At 40.8% G+C, this 18,529-nt stretch overlaps 1 protein-coding gene across 10 annotated transcripts in view; it reads right to left on the bottom strand.

Annotated features, from left to right (window-relative positions):
* Positions 1–18,529, bottom strand: part of ZMIZ1 (zinc finger MIZ-type containing 1) — a 337,962-nt gene that overhangs the window by 23,672 nt on the left and 295,761 nt on the right. For 7 of the 10 annotated variants that reach the window (XM_063163882.1, XM_063163881.1, XM_063163886.1 and 4 more), the window contains 7 exons: positions 12,009–12,123; positions 9,602–9,819; positions 7,980–8,178; positions 6,714–7,004; positions 4,533–4,715; positions 2,100–2,274; positions 642–828 (listed from right to left, as the gene is read on the bottom strand). In XM_063163882.1, the coding sequence (XP_063019952.1) occupies positions 642–828; positions 2,100–2,274; positions 4,533–4,715; positions 6,714–7,004; positions 7,980–8,178; positions 9,602–9,819; positions 12,009–12,123 (1,368 nt within the window). The remainder of the gene's footprint in view (positions 1–641; positions 829–2,099; positions 2,275–4,532; positions 4,716–6,713; positions 7,005–7,979; positions 8,179–9,601; positions 9,820–12,008; positions 12,124–18,529) is intronic. The other 3 variants (XM_063163885.1, XM_063163884.1, XM_063163890.1) reach the window with 3 other exon arrangements.

The following is an 18,529-nucleotide window of genomic DNA, read 5'->3' as shown; positions in this document are numbered from 1 at the left end:
TTCCTCTGTGCTGGAAATAAGGCTTCACTGCAAGGGAAAACCAGAAGCCTTTGTATAAGGAAACCTATGCTGTCACATTTCTGAGCTGTGCTTACTTGTAGAGTCAGAGAACAGGGGAATTTAGGAAGTTAGCTTCTCAAGTTTGGAGGATTTAAGCACTTGTCTTTCCAAATGATGCCTCTAAATCAGGTCCTTAGTCTTAGTGGGTTATTCTTCTTTATCAGATAACTCTGCACTATTTAATTTAGGCATAAACTCTAAGAGCCCTGCAGAGCTAACACTACAGAGATCACAAAGCACCTGGGCCACTTCAGATTCCCAGATGGAAGTTTGCAGTGGTGTGGGTCAGGGAAAACACCACTCCTGTTCCAGCCAGAGCAGGAAGGATGCAATGGTTGCAGTGGTTTTTCAGACACTGGTAGGAGCTATCAGCAAGGACGTGCAATACATGTTGAGAAGCATTTTAGAATGTGTTGTCTCTGGAAAATGACAGGCGCGAGTGCCTGCGAGCTGAAAAGGACATTCTTCCTACCCAGGCTACAATTTTGAAGTGAAATTCCTGGCACACCTAAGCGCAGTGCCTGTGGGCTGGCACTGCTCCCTCAGGGATGCCTGAGCCCCCTCGGCAGGGCTGAGCTCACCTCCACATCAGAGTCTGGTGCACGGTGGGGCGCAGGTGAAAGACGTGGTTGCTGACTGCCAGGTTGTGCTCCAGCCGGAAGGGCTCCAGGACAACCCCGTCCCGCACGGGGAACGTCAGGCGCAGCTCGTCCGTGTGGTTGGCTGGGATCGGAGAGGGAGAGAAGGCGTGAACTTTCCCTTTAGCATCTGCAGTGCAACAATAACGTGTGTATTTATACAGAACAGGGACAAAGGCACAGTGATCTGTACTGGCTCTAACTTAGCAGGCTCACACACACACACACAAAAATACAATCAGAAGTAACTCTGTCGTCTAACTGATAGAAGTGACAAGGCTCAAACTGAGCCTCTGCTATTGTCACCTACTTCACATTAGGGCCATAGCATTCCAGCCACCAACAGAAACCAGGCATGGCAAGAATTCCTGGTTTTTATTACAGGATAGGCTTTGTGTCCAAGCTTACTCTGTTGGCAGAAGACTGAAACAAATCTCTTAATAATGTCAAACTGTGATAATGTTGGTTTTCCCTGCTTTGAACAGGGATCAACATTACCCAATTAGTTTCAACAGTTTCATCAGCTGAAACTATGTGATGACCAGACACTGGTATTCAATTACTATCTGAGCCCATAAGAGGAGATTTTGAGGTAACTTACAGCTGATCTATGAAGTCCAAATGGCTTTAAATCCTGTGTTCTTGCCCAAATAATACTGCAGCCCATCTTCTTCTACTTGATTTCTCAGCTATCCTGAACTCCAGAGCTGCAAAGTGCTAATGCAGCAGCAGTTATTTTATAGAAAACATAAGGTTCTCCCAGCTCCCTAGTAAATGATAGCTCCCATTGTTCATCAGTCACTTCAAAACCTCAAACATCTCATGCTAGTATCCAGTCAGAGAGATCTTGTTATTCCTGCCCTGTTCCCAGCCAAGTGTAGCGGTGACGTTGAGTGGCTTTGAAAGGAACATATATCAATTTCTGGCACAGTACTGAATATTCCTAAGAAGCCTGTATGGATCACAATAGAGACACTGCTATAAATATTCACGTTTTATCCTACTCTGCAGTGTTGTTCAATGAATGGCTTTGCCCTTGAACAAAACAGCCCAAATGAAAGTTCATACAATAAACAAGCCTACAAAGCACACACAGCAAAACATGAAATCAAGTGTTTTCTCCTCAGGAAGCATATTAAAGGAATAATTCTGGAGTAACATCCTTACAAGTTTAACCTGGAAGAATTTTTCTGATATTATATTTTAGAAGAGCATAGCAGAGTTTCTCTATTCTGTCCACTGGCCCAAGTGACCCTACACTGTGCATGCCACCTGCTACCAGTTAACAACTCCAGCCTCTCCCAGAGCAGCAAGCAGAGCTACTTTCCAGCCTCTGAAATGCATGTGGCAGAGAATAGAGGAACAATAAATTACTGTAGGGGCATTCTGTTTGCTACTCACTTGGAGGTGGTGGTAAAGCATTGATATTTGGTTTAATGTCAGGTGGGAATGGTGGTTTGACATCCTGGTTGGGTGACAGGTATGGAGGAATATTGCTCCCTGGTGTCATGGGTGGCGTGGGGTTTCCTGGAACAGGTGAATGAGGGTAATTTGCCACAGGTACAGGCCTTGATGGCTAGAAAATAAATAACATCACATTGTTATTGCAGCCTTGAAATAAGAACAATAAGCCCTGTGAACACCACTGTTATCAAATATCAAAGACAACAGACAAGGGAGGGAGGCCCCTCTGTTTCTGGAGAAGAAACCACAGGATGTCCCAGGAGGCCTTCAAGGAAGAGGCACACGAGGAGAGCAAAGCAGGAACTGAAACCAGCAGACCAGCCAGCTTAACTCAGGCAATGATCAGATACAAGCAAGGCTGCTAAAAGGTTTACTGTGTTCCTCTGAATGCTCTCTTTCCAAAACCAACCAGCCATTTGCTTCAGTTTTTCCACTGAGCCACAGCCCACCCAGCCCTTTGTACCCCTTTGCCTTCCTTACAAAATAGCCCTGGTGCACAGAAGCCTACACAAAAAAAAGTAAATCTAAAGACACACAATTAGCCAGTCTGTGTCCTTTTTACTTCCATCTGTCCTTCCTTCCATCCTTGTTCAACTCCTCTACTCACAGTTAAAGCTCTGGGGGTCAGGGGATGTTTTTTGTTCTGTGCACCTACAATTTGATTCTGTTCCTAGTTTGCTGCTAGCTAAGACAAACTGATAGAAAAAGGACAGTTAAGTATGAATAGTAGCTATGTATTAAAACACCTTTGCTTTAGTTTATAATAATTAAGGAGGTGGTTACAGTCAGCAGAATAAACCAATAACCCTGATGTGAAGGAAGCTGACATTAAATAGAATTGCAGCTGCATGGCTTGTGTACCATAAGCAGAAACACAGGAGAGTGTCAGAAAACCAAAATCTTCACAGATAGCCCAAGAACTATGACTTCAAATCTGACTCTGTATCTAAATGCTGCTCTGCTAACCTAAGATACTTGAAACCTAAACATTCAGGTTTCCAGCCATCTTTGGTTTTTATATTTGGCACACACAGTTACTGTCTGCACAATCACTACAATTCAAAGGTTCAGGTTTTGATAGTGGAATTTTCCCCCTAACCAGGATAATCTGCCTTTTAACAAGATCTGTTTTTTCCTAACTGTTTCCAAAGAAGTCAATATTGGAATACAATACAGGGGATTCATTGTAAAGAAACAAATTCCCTGTCAGGAGTATCCGGCAAACAAAAAACTTAAACCCCATCTAAAATAAATGTACGTAAAATATATTTAAAATCTGTCACTTCAAAATTTGACAGAGATCTTCCGCAGCTACTTTAGCATAAATGACTGCACTGGAATGATTATACAGAAGATCAGTCTATTCCTCATGTTTTCCCTGACAGTGACCTGCAAAAGCTGCCATGATCCAACAGGCATTCCTTTGGGTACCACAGTGGACAGCACAGCTACACACAGAACAGATGCTCTACAGAAAAGGGTTTTGCTTTCTCTCTTTTTTTAATGATGTTTTCTGTGTGAATCACACCAAACAATTCCAATTTAACAACAATGTGCAAGTTAGATTCTTTCAGCCTACATTCAAATTCAGAATGCAGTCCAGATACTTCAACAGCTAATGCTTTAAGCAGGTCAGAAGATCAATGGTCCTCCCCATTTTTATACTCACTGGAGTACCTGTGTGCAATAGATAATTTGTGGGCATTTCAAAGGTGGCAAAGCTCAGCAGGCCCTCAGTGCAACCTCAGTTTGGAGAATACAAAGTGCTCAAGATGTATCTATAAACAGGTTTTAGGCAACATTTTAACAACTCTAGTTCTTGCCCAAAACAAGAGCACAGAGGGAACAAAGAGAGAAAAAAAAGGAGGAAGAGGTTGGAAAAAGTCACAGAAACTTCAGTTCAAAGGTGAAACCCACAGCTGGAACACCTTTTAAGTTTGGCCTGGCTTAATCCAACAGTGACCACTGTAGGTCCAAAACTGGAATGCTGCAATGTGGAACTTGTTTATTACAGATTTCCATGCTTGCATTCTTGCAGGGGACCACAAATAGGTGAAAACATTACACCTGAATCCCATTAGGTACTTCTTTTCACAAGCTATTTTTAAAGCAAACCCAACATTTTCTTGTAAAAGCCTCTAATGAGCTGCAGCAACATTCAATTTTGTTTATGAACTGCTCTGAAGTTGCAATGCAACTTGGCAGATTGACTGATTCTGTGATACCCAAAACACTAGTAAAAATTTGGGTGTTTTTTTTTTTCTATCTTACCCTGAACTACATAAAAGCAGTATCTATGAAATCATTAACATGACTTCATTAATAAGTGGCCACCAGAACAGAACAAAGTAATAATCTCAGGATTCCTACCTTGTAATACTGCCCCATGTTGACTGTTGGAGGAGGGTACTGCCCTGTGTTTTGCTGGCTTGGCATCCTCTGTCCAGGATAGTTGGGAGATGTGAGGGGTCTCGGAGGGTTGGGCGTGGGGTACTGACCAGGCTGGTTTGGAAACTGGCTGTTTGGTCCATACTGCTGGTTTCCATAATTCGGCTGTTTCAGGGATGCAAGAACACAAAGCCATGTTTTATACAAGCAGCTTTCTTGTATGGATCATTAGCATGCATTCAGAAGCACAATCAAAACAAACAAAACCCCTTCAGATAAATACTTCTTAAAAGCATAAAAATCTTGTAAACCAAAGGGGGGGGAAGGCACACACACTCAGCCTTGTAACACTGTCAAAGGGCACTGCTTGAAGAAACCAGAATTACAACCAGATGCAAAGTTCACAAAAATTCTGTGTTTTTTAAGTGCTACCACACCCAAGCCTGGGGCTCCTTTTTCAGATGTAGAATGGAAGCACAAAAAGTTAAATAAATAAATAACTAAAACAAAACCCTGGAAGGGACAAGAGCACAGAAGATGTGCTGTCCACGCCTGCCTTTTCAGCCCAACTGCTCTGCTGGCCTCTTGCCAGAGTGTTCTGCAATACTTTAACAGCTAAAGAGAAGTTCTTACTAGTCTTAAGCACTTTGCTAGTGCTAGCTAAGACTGCCCTGTGGTTTTGGAACTGAAGTAATGAAAATTGGAACTCCAAGGGTAGTAGAATGTCAATTTGAAAAATAAATGTCTTAATGATAAGACATTTCCATAAAGGAACCATACAATAAAAAATAGGCAAACATCATCTGCAAAATTCCAGCCCATCAATCAAGCAACATTTATGGGACTGTTCAGAACCGACTTGTTGGAAACATGAACACATTCACTGACAATTAAAAACCTGATTCTGAAGCAGCAAAAAACAGATTTAAAGCCATCCTTAAAATATGAAATCTGAAAAATCAAGTGAACAAGCTACATTTTGTGTTTTCTTCACTTACTTGTAAACAAGTTCTCTTAAGAGATGCAACTCCAGCAAAAGCACATCCCTTTTTTATTTCTGATTAGTTTTTCATTTAGAAAAAACAGTTTGCAGAACAGGAAAGAAATGTAGCTCTGTAGAGCAGGCAGAAATGTTTTCTGTATTTTCTGCATGCCACGGTCCTCTTTGCTGTGCATTTTCTATAAACTCTTAGTACCATAATTATTGCCAGGGCAGTATCATAATATTCAGAGCTCTACACTTGCTGCTGAAGTCTCAGCTGAATACAGAATTTCACCAGGAAATGATCTCTGAAGCTACTAAATGATGGCTAGATTTGTAAAAACATTTAGGTGTGGGTAGATGCTGGGAGCTGCTGGAATCCTAAAAAGCCTCTACTGCCCAATTCATGCTAACTTGAAGAATAAAACACATTAGTGCTTTTCAATTCCAAAAGCTCATTTGTCTACATCTTCAGTTTTCTAAATTTCTCTAAAAATCTGAGCCTAAGTGTTTTGCCCTGTCATAATACAAGTCAATGGCAATGTAATTTTGCCTATAAAGCCATGCAGATCTCCTGTAGCAGCATGGGACCTTATCACACTCCACAGAAGCTGGTATTAGATAAATGCTGACAGAGAGGGATTTGAGGTCAACATTATTTATATTCATCTTAGTGACTATGAAAATCAACACTGAAAAAGTTTGGAAAGCAACTCTTCTCTAAAAAATTACTGCTATTACTACTGGTGTTACAGTACAATGTCTGTCTTGTATTTGATTAAAAAAATAAAACCATCCAAGAAAATGCAGATCAGATATCTACTGGGCTAAAATGAACTATTTCACCCTCAGTGTCTCTTCTAAGTTGCCACATTAAAAGACTCCACTTATGTGATGGAACCCTGCTTAAGATCTATGAAGTCAGCATGAGAATCTTAGAATGATATTCTGGTTTGGGGCCTTTCTTGGACTTAGTAACCATCATATGGACTAACACAGCAAGGGTTAACCTGAACACTTCAGAAGCTAAAAAGGAAGAGCTGCTTCTGCTAATATTTTAATGGCTGCACTCCTACCGAGGCTGGAACAAAGATGCACCTATCTTAGAGGGATGTGCACCACACCTTACCCAGTATGCTGCCACTTGAACAGTGTTCACAAAAGATCATTTCTTTTGTTACCTCTCCTGGGTATGGTCTCTTTATGCCCTGTATAGGCAAAGACTGGGGGCGTGGGCCTGGGTAGGCCTGCTGAGGCATCCTCTGCCCATGGGTGCTGAAGGGGCTCATTCCAGGAGGCCGGGGCTGGTTCATGCCCATGGGTGGCCCGCTCATGCTGGAAGGTGTCATCCCTGCTCCCATGCTTGCTGGGTTCATGTTGCCTGGCATGGAAGCAGGACCACGAGGACCAGGCTGGTTCATAAACTGGTTGTTGTAAGCCTGAGTTGGACCCATCTGGAAAGAGGAACAAACCTTCAACGGAAGAAGAAGAAAAAAAAAAAAAGAATAAAATGCGACATGCATTTATAAAATGGGAAGAGGGAGCTGAACATGCTTTTGGGGAAGGGAAGAAGGGGAGGATTTATGTCGCATTTTCCTTCAATGGTCTCTAACATTTGATGGGCGGTGAAGTTATTTATAATAAAAATTATAAAATGCATAAGAGTTGAAGACAGATGTAAGCCTAAGGTGATGAATTAATTGTTTCATCTGGCTGGTCTAGAACTGTAAGGTAACAGATTGGCTGTGCAAATAGAGCACAACATCACAGTTCCTAAGACCCTGTGCTTTTCATCACCTGGCATATGGACTCTTACACTTCAGAATTCAGAGAAGTAAAAAAGGTAAGAAGGAAAAACCTGAATTGATCAAGCCCCTGTTTATTTTAAGAAAACAATTATTCCATGATGTCATAACAGGCTAGAAGTTATGGATCACTGGAAATGCATCTCTCTCATAGCTGCCCATATAGACAACATTATTACAAACCAAATCTCTCTTCTATTGTTGTTTCCCTGTTTGAAGGGAAATAACCCAAATAACCAACTGCAGTTAGCAAAATAAACAACTGTCCAAGAACTACAAAACTATTGCAAGATTCTAGAACATTTCACTAGGTACTCAAATTTAGAGGGCTGGCAAAGACAGCAATAATGTTTCATGTCAGATGCAGCTGTAACTGAGAAATCTTTCATTATTTTCAAGAGGCAATCCCTAAACTTCAAAATACAGTTAAGCAAGTTTTACTGGGAAAACATGGGGACTGACTCATACCTACATACACACATTCCAGCAGTTTCTCATAAGCACTTCTAACCATGCTCATGCACCAGAACAAAGAAAAAAAATACAGTAGGCACCCTAACAAACACAAGAGTGAGAAGGAAGCCAATTCCCTGCAATGGCCCAGCTCAGGCAGGTATGGAGACATAAGGGTAACTCTCTTACCGGTCCATACTGGTTCATGTCCTTATTCTGTGTTTCCTGAAGGGCTGCCACAGTGGCTGTAGCTGTAGCTGTTGCTGTAGCAGCTGCAGCTGCAACTGCAGCAGCGGCAGCCGCTGCAGCTGGCTGGGTGAAATCAGCTGGTGGCCTCGTGTGGGGGGGGATCCCCATTCCTGCAGGGGTATTTGGGCCTCCAGGGTAACTAACAGGGAAGAAGAGAAAGGAGGAGAGAATTAAGATGTGCCTGGTGGATTTTGTTCTGAATGTTGGTGTGATCCTCACCTGGAGCTATTCCAAAAGCACGTATCAATGACTAATGAAAGCCAGCAGGCCAGGTAATTAGGTGTGTACAGGAGACATGGATTGCATCTACAGGTTACACCTGCCTCCCAGGTGCAACAGTCACAGGGCTGCCACTGGGATTGCAAGGCATTGCCAGCATTCATTTTGGGGGCAGTGAACTTCTTTGCAGCTCTGTAGCTTCCTGCAAAGTAGAGCTGAACTGCTGAAAGGAAATGCTCTGTTCCTCAGTAGTGTAGGGGCAAATGCACAGGAGCAGGAACAGCAAACTTCCTCCAAGACAGCACATTAATCTGCCTCAGTGGTGAATTATGGCAAGTGTTCAAGGTAACATAAAAGCATTTCTCCCTGAACCTTAGCAGAAAGGCCAGGAGAGACCCAATGCAATCGACTCCACTGGATCCCACACTGTGTGTTCTGCAGTTCCTGCCCATCTTTTCTATTGATCCTGAGATAAACCAACCTAAGCCAAACCACGCCTTTCCCACTTCAAATATCTTTGTAAATATGGGCCAATATACTGTGTCCATTTTAGAGATGCTAATACAAAGCTGAAGAAACTTTTTGGCTTGTTCAAGGTCACTCAGTAGATCAGCGAAAGATGAAGGAAGAGATAAACTCTCTCTCTCTGAGTCCCAAGCTTATATTCTTCACACTAGACTGCCTGTGCTAGCAGCAGCAGTCTCTTCTGCAGCCTTTGCACCATAAATAGTGGTTTCAGTTAAGTGCCCTCACCATCCCTGTTTACAAAGTATAGACACAGAAAATCATCATATAACTAATGCCAGGCTATTACTTTTGGATTATATGAGTAATGCAGCATTTACTTCCCCAAAATAAATACACAACACAACCATATTTTTTAACAAACATCTTCATTACTGATTCTTTTCAAGTTCCTGCTGTGGAGTAAGTCTTTGGGCAGAAATATTCTGTTGCATAGCAAACTACTTTGCCCAAGCTTACTCCTCCATATGCACGTAGAAATTATACCATCAATACCTTTCACATCCTGGCCTTATTAAATGTTAATCATTCCTAAGCCTGTGGTCTGTTTAACAATCTCTCTTAATTAAAACTTTATTTTGGGGGTTTATTAGAGCTAATTGATTGACCTAAGCCATTTCCATTTACTGTGATGAATTTCAGTTTGGGTAGCTGATTTCCAAAGCTATAAAAGCAGTGTGTGCTTCAGTTAACCAGCAAAAAATATCTACTGAGACCTTATATAATTAAAATAAGCCCGTGACACTTCTTCCAGGTCACTAAAACAAGCTTTATCAAGTATTTACATCCATTTTCCACCTCAGAGAAGTATGTCTTACCTGCCACCAAACCCTCCACTTCCAGGATAATTGGGTCTGCCATACATGCCCTGCTGTATGTATGGCTGAGTGGAGCCTGCCTTGGCTGAAAACTGCTGCTGCTGTCCAGCAAACTGAGGGGAATTGATTCCAGGGTTGCTGGTTGTCATCCCAGAAGCCATGGGATTTCCTGCTGGGTTCATAGGGTTGTTAGCATTTGCCATTGGATTTCCCAGCACCTGCAAGAAGGAACATGAGAGTAAGGGGCTGTACCTTGAACTACTTCAAGCAAATTAAGTTGATTTGCTGCAGTTGTTAATTAAAACATAACCACCTGTATTCTGAACTCTAATGAGCACAGACCTCATTGACATCTAGATGCACATTCCTGGTGATTTCTACTTCTGCCATTTCCAAACAAACAGGCGATTTTCAACTAGATGGAACTCAAATTAATATGTTTATTACAAATATTTATGAGAAAGATCTGCTACAACCATGCTGTGACCATTCATCTGACTAAAAGAAAGGATAGCTTTTTTTTTGGGATGGGGGTGTGAAGGGATGAGAGATTTTTTGTTTGTTTAGTTGGTTGGTTTGTAGTAACTTGGAAGTAGTCAGTCCCACTGGCACAATGCAAATGGTACTACAGATAGAAAAACTGTGAAAGAACATATTTCAGTAGTTTAACCTATTCTTGACTCCCTAAGTAATGTACAAAAGACTATTGATTGTTTTTATTGCTTCTTATAAAAGAGTCCTCTGTTCTCTGTATAAAAGGACTTGTTTTGCTTGTTTAAAGGATTTTTTTCCCCAAATTGCTATGATTTCCATGGAGATGTAAGTGTGGCTGTCCATGGATCACCTGCATAAGATTTCCTGGAAAGTCTCCTGCTTGGGAAGAAACTCAGGTTTTTGCAGAAGACTAACTCAACAGCTTCAGGCATTTGAGAGCAGGAATTGGTGAACCTAGATCACTCCTTTCCCTCGAAGAGCACAAAGACTTACACGAAATCCTGACATTCATATCAATCTGCTCTGAATAGCTATAACCAAGCTTCATGTTCCAGAGTCTCACACCACTCCTTTGCAGTGACCTTCCGAGTCACTGCATTTTCTTTCTTCATGCAAGAGATCTTTTCCTTCTATTGCACCTTCCTCTGAAGTACCATGAAGAGTTCAAGTAACATTACAGTACTCCAATGACAGACAAAACTCAGAGTATTTTTCTATCTTTCCTTTTGCCTTTTAAAGTGTAAAAAAACCTATATTTTCATTTTCTGGCAAATATAGACCAACATGTTTACTCAGGTATTTCTCTCCCAGATAGGATACCTTTTCTTTTAAGTTGTTTAAGAAATCAACAAAAATAAAACATGTTTTAGATCCTGTAACTGTCTCCTCTTCTTGTTTCACTGAATGAAGATTTTACCATAACCAGTGCTTACCTTACTGTTGTGTGAATATCTATATGACTTGGCCTCTGAATAATTTCTTTTTCAAATGGCTCGTTCCATTATAATTTCATTTTCAATTTTCTTAGCAAAATTAAAATTTAAAAAAATCCTCAGAAAATTTTATTTGGGATCTAACACCACATGGTTGGAAAGAAGTAGAAAAGACAGGTTAGATTTATGTACCATTTGCACTCATTAAAGATGGTAATGTGTTTTTTGAGCTTTTCACCTATGGTGTGAGCAAAGGTCAGACTGTCTGCATGCTTAATTTATACCACATCCCTGGGAGTCCACTATCACAAGTAATTGGTAACTTCTTCATAAAAGCTGCTTCTTTTTGTATAGTGCAATTCAACATACAACACAGAAGAAAAAGAGAGTTAAGAGTGGGGAGAACCAAAAGAAAATCCAGGAAGTATGGCTCTCACCTGGGAGCCAAGAGCCCATGCTTGTGCTCCAATGCATGTTGAAACATTTTTACAAAGTTAACACTAACAGGAGAGACTGGAAAGAACACAGACTAAAATTGGTAGTGAGCAACTCAGTGTGGGGTAGACTTGTATTGACTTTCACCAGCCCACAGATACAACACAACCCCAGGTAAAATCAACAGCTATCATTTGGTGAATCAAGCTAAATTTTTTACTAGAAAACATACAATCTGAATTCCCAAGAGGTTTGGGAATACCCCAATCCCATGTTTTTAGCGTTGAAACCAAGCAGTGTAAAATATGAGGTAAATCCAAGCCTGACATCTGCGTGCAGCCAAAGGAGTGACTGACTCAGGCTCTCAGACACCTCTTGTTCAATGCCACCAAAGAGGACATGATTGGGAAAACAATGCATCATATACAACAAAGGAGACAGATCCTGCTATTGATCCCAAGAGGATTTTCCAAAATAACTTCCATTTTACAAACATTAGCAGAAATGCATATTTGAAGGGAAGGAGACATAAAAATGAAGCTTACCTGGCTTTGAGAGGTGTTAGTCACACCCCATACTGTGGTGACCACTGACAAAGAGCCTGGAGGCTGGTTGCTATTTTGTTGCCAGGGAACAGAATCATAAGGGAAAGACCCATCACTGCAAAAACAAACATTCAGAAGGGTGAGATTTTGGAAGTTTAAACTGTGCCAAAGTTGCAGGTGGCGACAAAGGAATGAACGTCTGACATTACCTTAACTCTCCACACTTCCTCCACTATTAGCTTAGTATTCTCAGAGGCATGAAGTTTCTTTAACAGCCATGTGATTGTATCAAACCACATAGAATGAATGAATTCCTTAGCTATATTGAGGCACAGGGCTTTTACCACAAGAAGGTCTGTTAGCAGTGAAAGTAAATTCAGGGGCAGAGTTTCAAACAAGGACACCAAGTTACTCAGAAGCATGCATTTTTTTTGCAATTCATCTCAAACTCTTCAACAGTCACTGCTTCAGCTGCCTTATATCAATTCAATTAGATTTTGAGACCAGACTGCAGCTCCACTGTCTGCAGTGGGTCCCCAAATGGCCAGAAAAGCCTTTAAAGCAATATCAGTTCAACATCATTTGGAAAAGTAAATTGAAATTCAGATCGTGTTCTCCCACACGATGGATAAGCTGCATGCCAAAAACGGTATTAGCTAATCAGCATTCTAGAAAATCAACTGCAGATATACAACACATCTTTCAGATAAATATGTGGATGAGAGGATTGGGTTTTTCCACTAGCTTTGTCCACAGATACAAGCAAACATTTCTTACAGTTCTTTCCATACAAAAGCGCTGGTGGTTTCAGAATGAGCCCAGGATAGGCACGCACTTAGCGTAATTAATGAAATATCTTAAATCCAGTGAAAGTAACTATCAATCCTATGACCATAAAACACATTCCACTTGAAATTTACTCAGTCTTGTACTATTAACTTGTAAATTAGATTTCAATTTGCAAATATATACACATACACTCAGGTGATCCTTCCTCATCTAGAGATATATATATATATATTAAAAAATACTATTTAACAGACACACATTGCTCTTTCATTTTCAAACACCATTGATTTGTGTTTTATATCAAGAACTGCATTTTTGTCTTGACTACCAGCTATCACCAAAAATTCTATTGAGGGCTAACTTGCCTAAAGAATCTCTACAGGCTCTACATGCACTCTATCAACGTGCTTCAAAGCCTGCTCACTCTCCCGTGACCCCAGACGGTGCTCCAGGCTTGGACCACTCCTTCCTTTTGTGCTGTGAGCCAGAATCAAGGACTACCCCTGTGCTCATTCTTTAGCCTGTTCATAACGCCAGGTGTGAATCATTTAAGAAAGGAATTGCTCTGCACAAAGTGTGCATGTGTGTGATAAAAACTGCCTCTGTCCTGAGTAACAAATAATGCAATAACAGCAGCAGCAACTGTGTAAATGAAGCAGTGAATACATTTCACAAACAGCTAGGAAATTTCAAATAAATTCCACAATGCTCTGCCAGCACACCAGCAATGTATTAGAACATAACTGTGAATTTGAACTGACCTATTGGCTTCAAAGTACCCATATTCAATCAAGGAATAAAATGACACAAAAATTTAAATTAGATACAAGAATAATTTCCCTTAACAAATTATTAGAGAAAACTAATGGTAAACCATAATTCTCTGTAAGATGTGTGACATGTCATGTTCACACTGACAGCATCCATATAAACCTGTGTGTGAATAAGGGCATACTGAACACCTGGCAGCCACTAAGTCCTGCTAGCCCATGTTTCTTTAAAATATTTTCTCTCAGAATCTTGCCCCTCTCACTCAGAGGCTCAAACAATGGCTTCAGTGACTAATATTTGCAAGTGACGCAATGCAAGTCCCTCCACCAGCATGGAGACAAATGATGACTAACCCAGAATTTGTGACTGCTATTAAGATTTCCTCTTTTATCCTGCTCTGAATGATGCCTCCTACTTTACTTCCTTCTCTGACTGTTTCTGATGATGTCTGCTCTGTGATTTGTTTGGATATTTATGGCACATATGAGTGTTCATGCACTTCAGTGACTACAAAGAAGCTCTCTCCATGACATAAGCAGTGAAAGGGCTCACTGCAGACATTCCTCTCTATTCCCCACTGATGTGCTGTGAACAGGTAATAAAACCTGAGGAGCAAGGCAAATATTTTGCAAGTGTATGAGTAAATAAGAAGGGTAATGACAGGCAGGAATCAAACCACAGAGTCACTAAAGATTCTTCTAATGCAAATATGCTGTACAGTTTGTAAACACACTCCAACTTAGAGCAAGCAATGCTTCAGTCAGCTTTTAAGCAGTTATAATTATTACTTCACTTTCTTTGCCTCCTAAGCATGCTCCTCTTAGCCATTCCTCTCCTTTAGAGCATGCAGAAAGGATTTCATGTATCATTCCTCCACAGTTTTCAGTGGTAGATCATTTGTTCAGTGGAAGGCCACACTGGGTTCTCAAACACTATATAGTCACTTAATCCTAATTATAAATACTGAGTAAATCACTCAGTTTTTACAGTATTACAGTTAAAATGGGTGACACCTCAAGAAATCACACAACAAGAAATATTATTGTTGACAAATAATAAAGCCTCCAGCACCACACAAAAAATGCCAGGAAAAGAGACCAGATATGGATTTGTTGAGAAATATTCATTGTGCACATTGAACCACGTGACTACCACATAATCCAACACAGGACCTGGTGTTACATCTCAAACATTATTAATCACAAAAATTTTACAACACTGAACTAGTGATAGATGTGCCTCGCAGAACATGAACTTAAATAGCCTGATATCCACTCACTGCCCTAAACCTCATCCCTCAAGTTTCACCTCAGTCACCCCACGAGAAATCCAAGGCAATCTCATGGCTTGCAATCCTCAGCATTTACTCTGGCCCATCACCAATTACATGCATGTCAGAGTACAACTTTTGCCATACTGGATACAATACCTACCCTTTCTCCATCACATGCAGACTTCCTTGGCTTCAAGCAGTAAGAGATGCTGAAACTCATGCCACTCAACTAGAGGATTACTTGTCCCTCCACCTCTGCTCTTTCAACTTCCATTTCTGTCCTTAAAACTACCCAAAGGAATATTCCCACCATCAAAGGAAAATCCATGTAAGTTACTGTAATGAAACGTGACCAATCCAATTCTCATTTGCAAAGAGCAGTGCTTTTCCCCTGTTATTACACAGAGCTGTGAATTATCCTGAAATCCCTTTCTTTAAACTTGAAAATGGCAGCCAATAAAGAAAGAAGCTTGAACCTCTTCAGCCAAAGCGAAATGCTGCCCATGACATTGTTCCTGTTGAACTGTACAAGGGTAATTAAGTCTCTCACTGCACCCTGGAGGGCAGTGAGTCAGTTTGGACTCAGCTGGAGCCCACTAAAAGAGTATTGACTAAATTTACAATAGTGCTAATGAACCTATACATACTACTGGTCAGCATTAAAGGCCAAACAGCAGAGGAAGGCACAGAGCAAAGAGGAAGGGAGGGAGGGAAATTATTTCTCAAAGTAATGTGTCACTACTCTGAGCTAGCAAAACTGCTATCAAGCAATGAGGAAGGATTTCTTAGCTACTGGCAGATGTACTGAACCCACCAGTAATATAGCACTCATGTTGAACAAGTACACTGGTAGTTAGGTCTAAAAAGCTTCTCTTAATCCCAGTACTAGGCACAGAGCAAAGAGGGAGGGAGGGAGGGAGGCAGACATCCAGTCTCAAGGAAAAGTTATAGACTTCATGTCAGACAGAGACTGACAGATAATTCTAATAAAAGTTGCTTAATAACAAGTGACCTTTGTAGAATAAATTAATACAAGTGAATTGCTGTAATTTATACATGATTTGTGGCATTATTTGCTGTGTTTTAAATATGTTTATGTTGTCACTAGAGCAATTGTATATGTATCTGATGCTCTGTTTACATGTCTTCATTCCTTGAGGAAGGAAAAGATTCAGATGGTTTAGTGAAGCATGCATCCCTAGAGCATTGGCACTTTACATATTGTGGAGGAGAGTGAAAACTGGAATTACACATTCCTGGTGATTTTCCACATCACTTGTTGAGAGGGCCAGGTCTAAAACACTACCTTTATAAAGCATCTACCTCTGTTTCAAACACTGTAAATCTGCCAACTACTGCACCAGGTGCTGACTTTCCAAAAAAGCCTTTTCAGTCCAACCACAATCAAGTTTCCCACAACTGGGCCTCCAATGGCTACTTTCTGTTGCTTATCCTCAAGCCAGCTCTGCAGTTTTGCAGGGGTCCCTAACATCTCTGAAGTGCAGTCATCCCACCCGAAGGGTAGCTGACACACACAGAATTCACTCACACCTTTAAATCTACCAACTCTATCCTTTCTCAGTTGACACCAAGATGAGCAGGTAATTGCTACTGGAACACTGATTGTCATTTCTCCCACATCATTTTTTGTCACTCATGGACACCTTGAGAGGAGAGCATCTCATGACAAGGTGTCAGGTCTCAGAGAACAACAGGGGCCAAACACGTCTTTGCAGTAACACATGGCCAAAAAGCAGAACAGGCAAAATACAACCCATAACTGGGGCTGCTTATCTGTCCCTGCCTGATGGCACCTCTCTGTGTCTGCACCTTGCTCTGCCTCTGGGCAGGTGTGTGCTCAGGGTGCTCAGCACCCCCTGCCCGTATTCTTGGTTGGAGCCTCTAGGTGACACTACTTTAATACAAACAAAACCATAACAATTTCCAAACAAGCTCCTTGCTCCCCTCTTTCCACCCTACAACCTGATGCATCTGCAGTGGAAAAATATCACAAATCCCACAATCAGAACAGGCAAGAAAGCCCCAGATAATTGAAGCACCAAGACATGAGTTTCATGTCTGGGTTGTCTCACAAGTTAGGTGGTTTAGCTTCTTTCATTCAGGCTTAGTTTTTGTTTTATTTGGATTTCTTGAGAGAACACCACTCGAGTAGCTTTATTTATTAACACGGAGTCAGTTTGTAAGCCTTCTTGATTAGGGCACCACCATGAATCTAACACTAGAAATCAGGAAAAAAGATTGGGAAAAAAGTAGCCTAAGTCCTTTCTGGAGTATTTTAGTATATCATACCGAAAAGGCAGTTCAAATTCAGTATTTGCACTGCAACATGCAAACTTCAGTATGACTTAATAAGTTATGAATCCCTGACAACCTAGTCAGAAATTACAGAGAAAATGCATTTTTTTTCCTTTTGGTCAAAGTTCCACCGAAAATATCCCCAGCCTTGAGTATTAATTCAAGAAAACTCAACTGTGACAAGTGAAACCCAGAATTTATTTTCACTTACTGCCAATCAAAAACATTTTGGAGATCTGCTGTTATTTTCTTTGTGAAAACCACTAGATATTTAGAAGGAAACTGACTTGTTGTTTTTCATTGAGATTCTTTTCCAAAGAAACAAAGCCAGCATCTCCTCACCTGAGATACATGCACCATCTTCATGCACCTACAGTGCTTGGCCAATGTGTTTCAACTTGAACACCTGAGATGAGTTTATAGTCCAGGTCACAGTTACTATAAACACATTACTATTCAAAACCACAAACTGCAAAATTTAACCGAGTTATCCCCTGGCCTTTTGTGCTTGTTTTCCATAGGTTCTGTAAATCACTCTATGCAATCTGTTGTCTGTTCACACAGAGGAACATGGCAGAGCCAGGAGACACCAACGTGGAAGAACATCAAGACCACTCACAGTCAGCAAGGATATATCATGACACATTGTAAAGGAACCAAAGACTAAGTACCTCTGTACATCACACGTGGTGTACAGAACCAAACTAAAAGCTGATGTTGTGCGCAGGTACCCTAAACATTTTACATTCAAGATGAGGAAAGCAAGAGGGTGGTGTAGTCAGTCTGTATACTAATAACTGACTTCAGATGGCTAGCAAGAACTAGCTTTTGATTGATGCCATCTATGTGATTCACATGTTCCTGAAATACATTCCTCTATTTTGCATTATTATCTGAAGATGTTTACATTGTACTGGCATAAATCAGGGCACCATCCTGCATTTCACTAAGCAAACACCTAAAACACAATCCCATCCAAACCACTGGGTGTTTTTATGTAATTTTAAAATGAAAAAAGCCAATTTGGAAGTACTCTACAAGACTTTATTTCCCTCTACTTCTTAATGTGACTACAAACATCCAGATTTTACAAAGAAAATACACAGTTCCAAAAAATATCCCATCATGATTTCTCAAGTCTGTTGATTCCCTCCACTCTTTCCAACTAGATGAGTATGTTCTCTAACTCTTTGCAAAGCTTTGATTCTCCCAACTCCAAATGCACAGCAGATCCAGACCTAGTCCTTGACTACCAAGAAAGAATTACCTCAAGTGTTGTTTCAGTACTGGATGAAAAGGAAGACTGAAAGCAGTTAAAAATTTCATAATTCACTGTAAAAAGAAGGAGGCTGTTTTCTGGCAAACTGTATGC

Source organism: Melospiza melodia, chromosome 9 (genome assembly GCF_035770615.1).
Source record: "Melospiza melodia melodia isolate bMelMel2 chromosome 9, bMelMel2.pri, whole genome shotgun sequence".
Taxonomy (NCBI): domain Eukaryota; kingdom Metazoa; phylum Chordata; class Aves; order Passeriformes; family Passerellidae; genus Melospiza; species Melospiza melodia.
The sequence above is the reverse complement of the archived record's forward strand: the minus strand, read 5'-3'. Positions and strand labels throughout refer to the sequence as shown.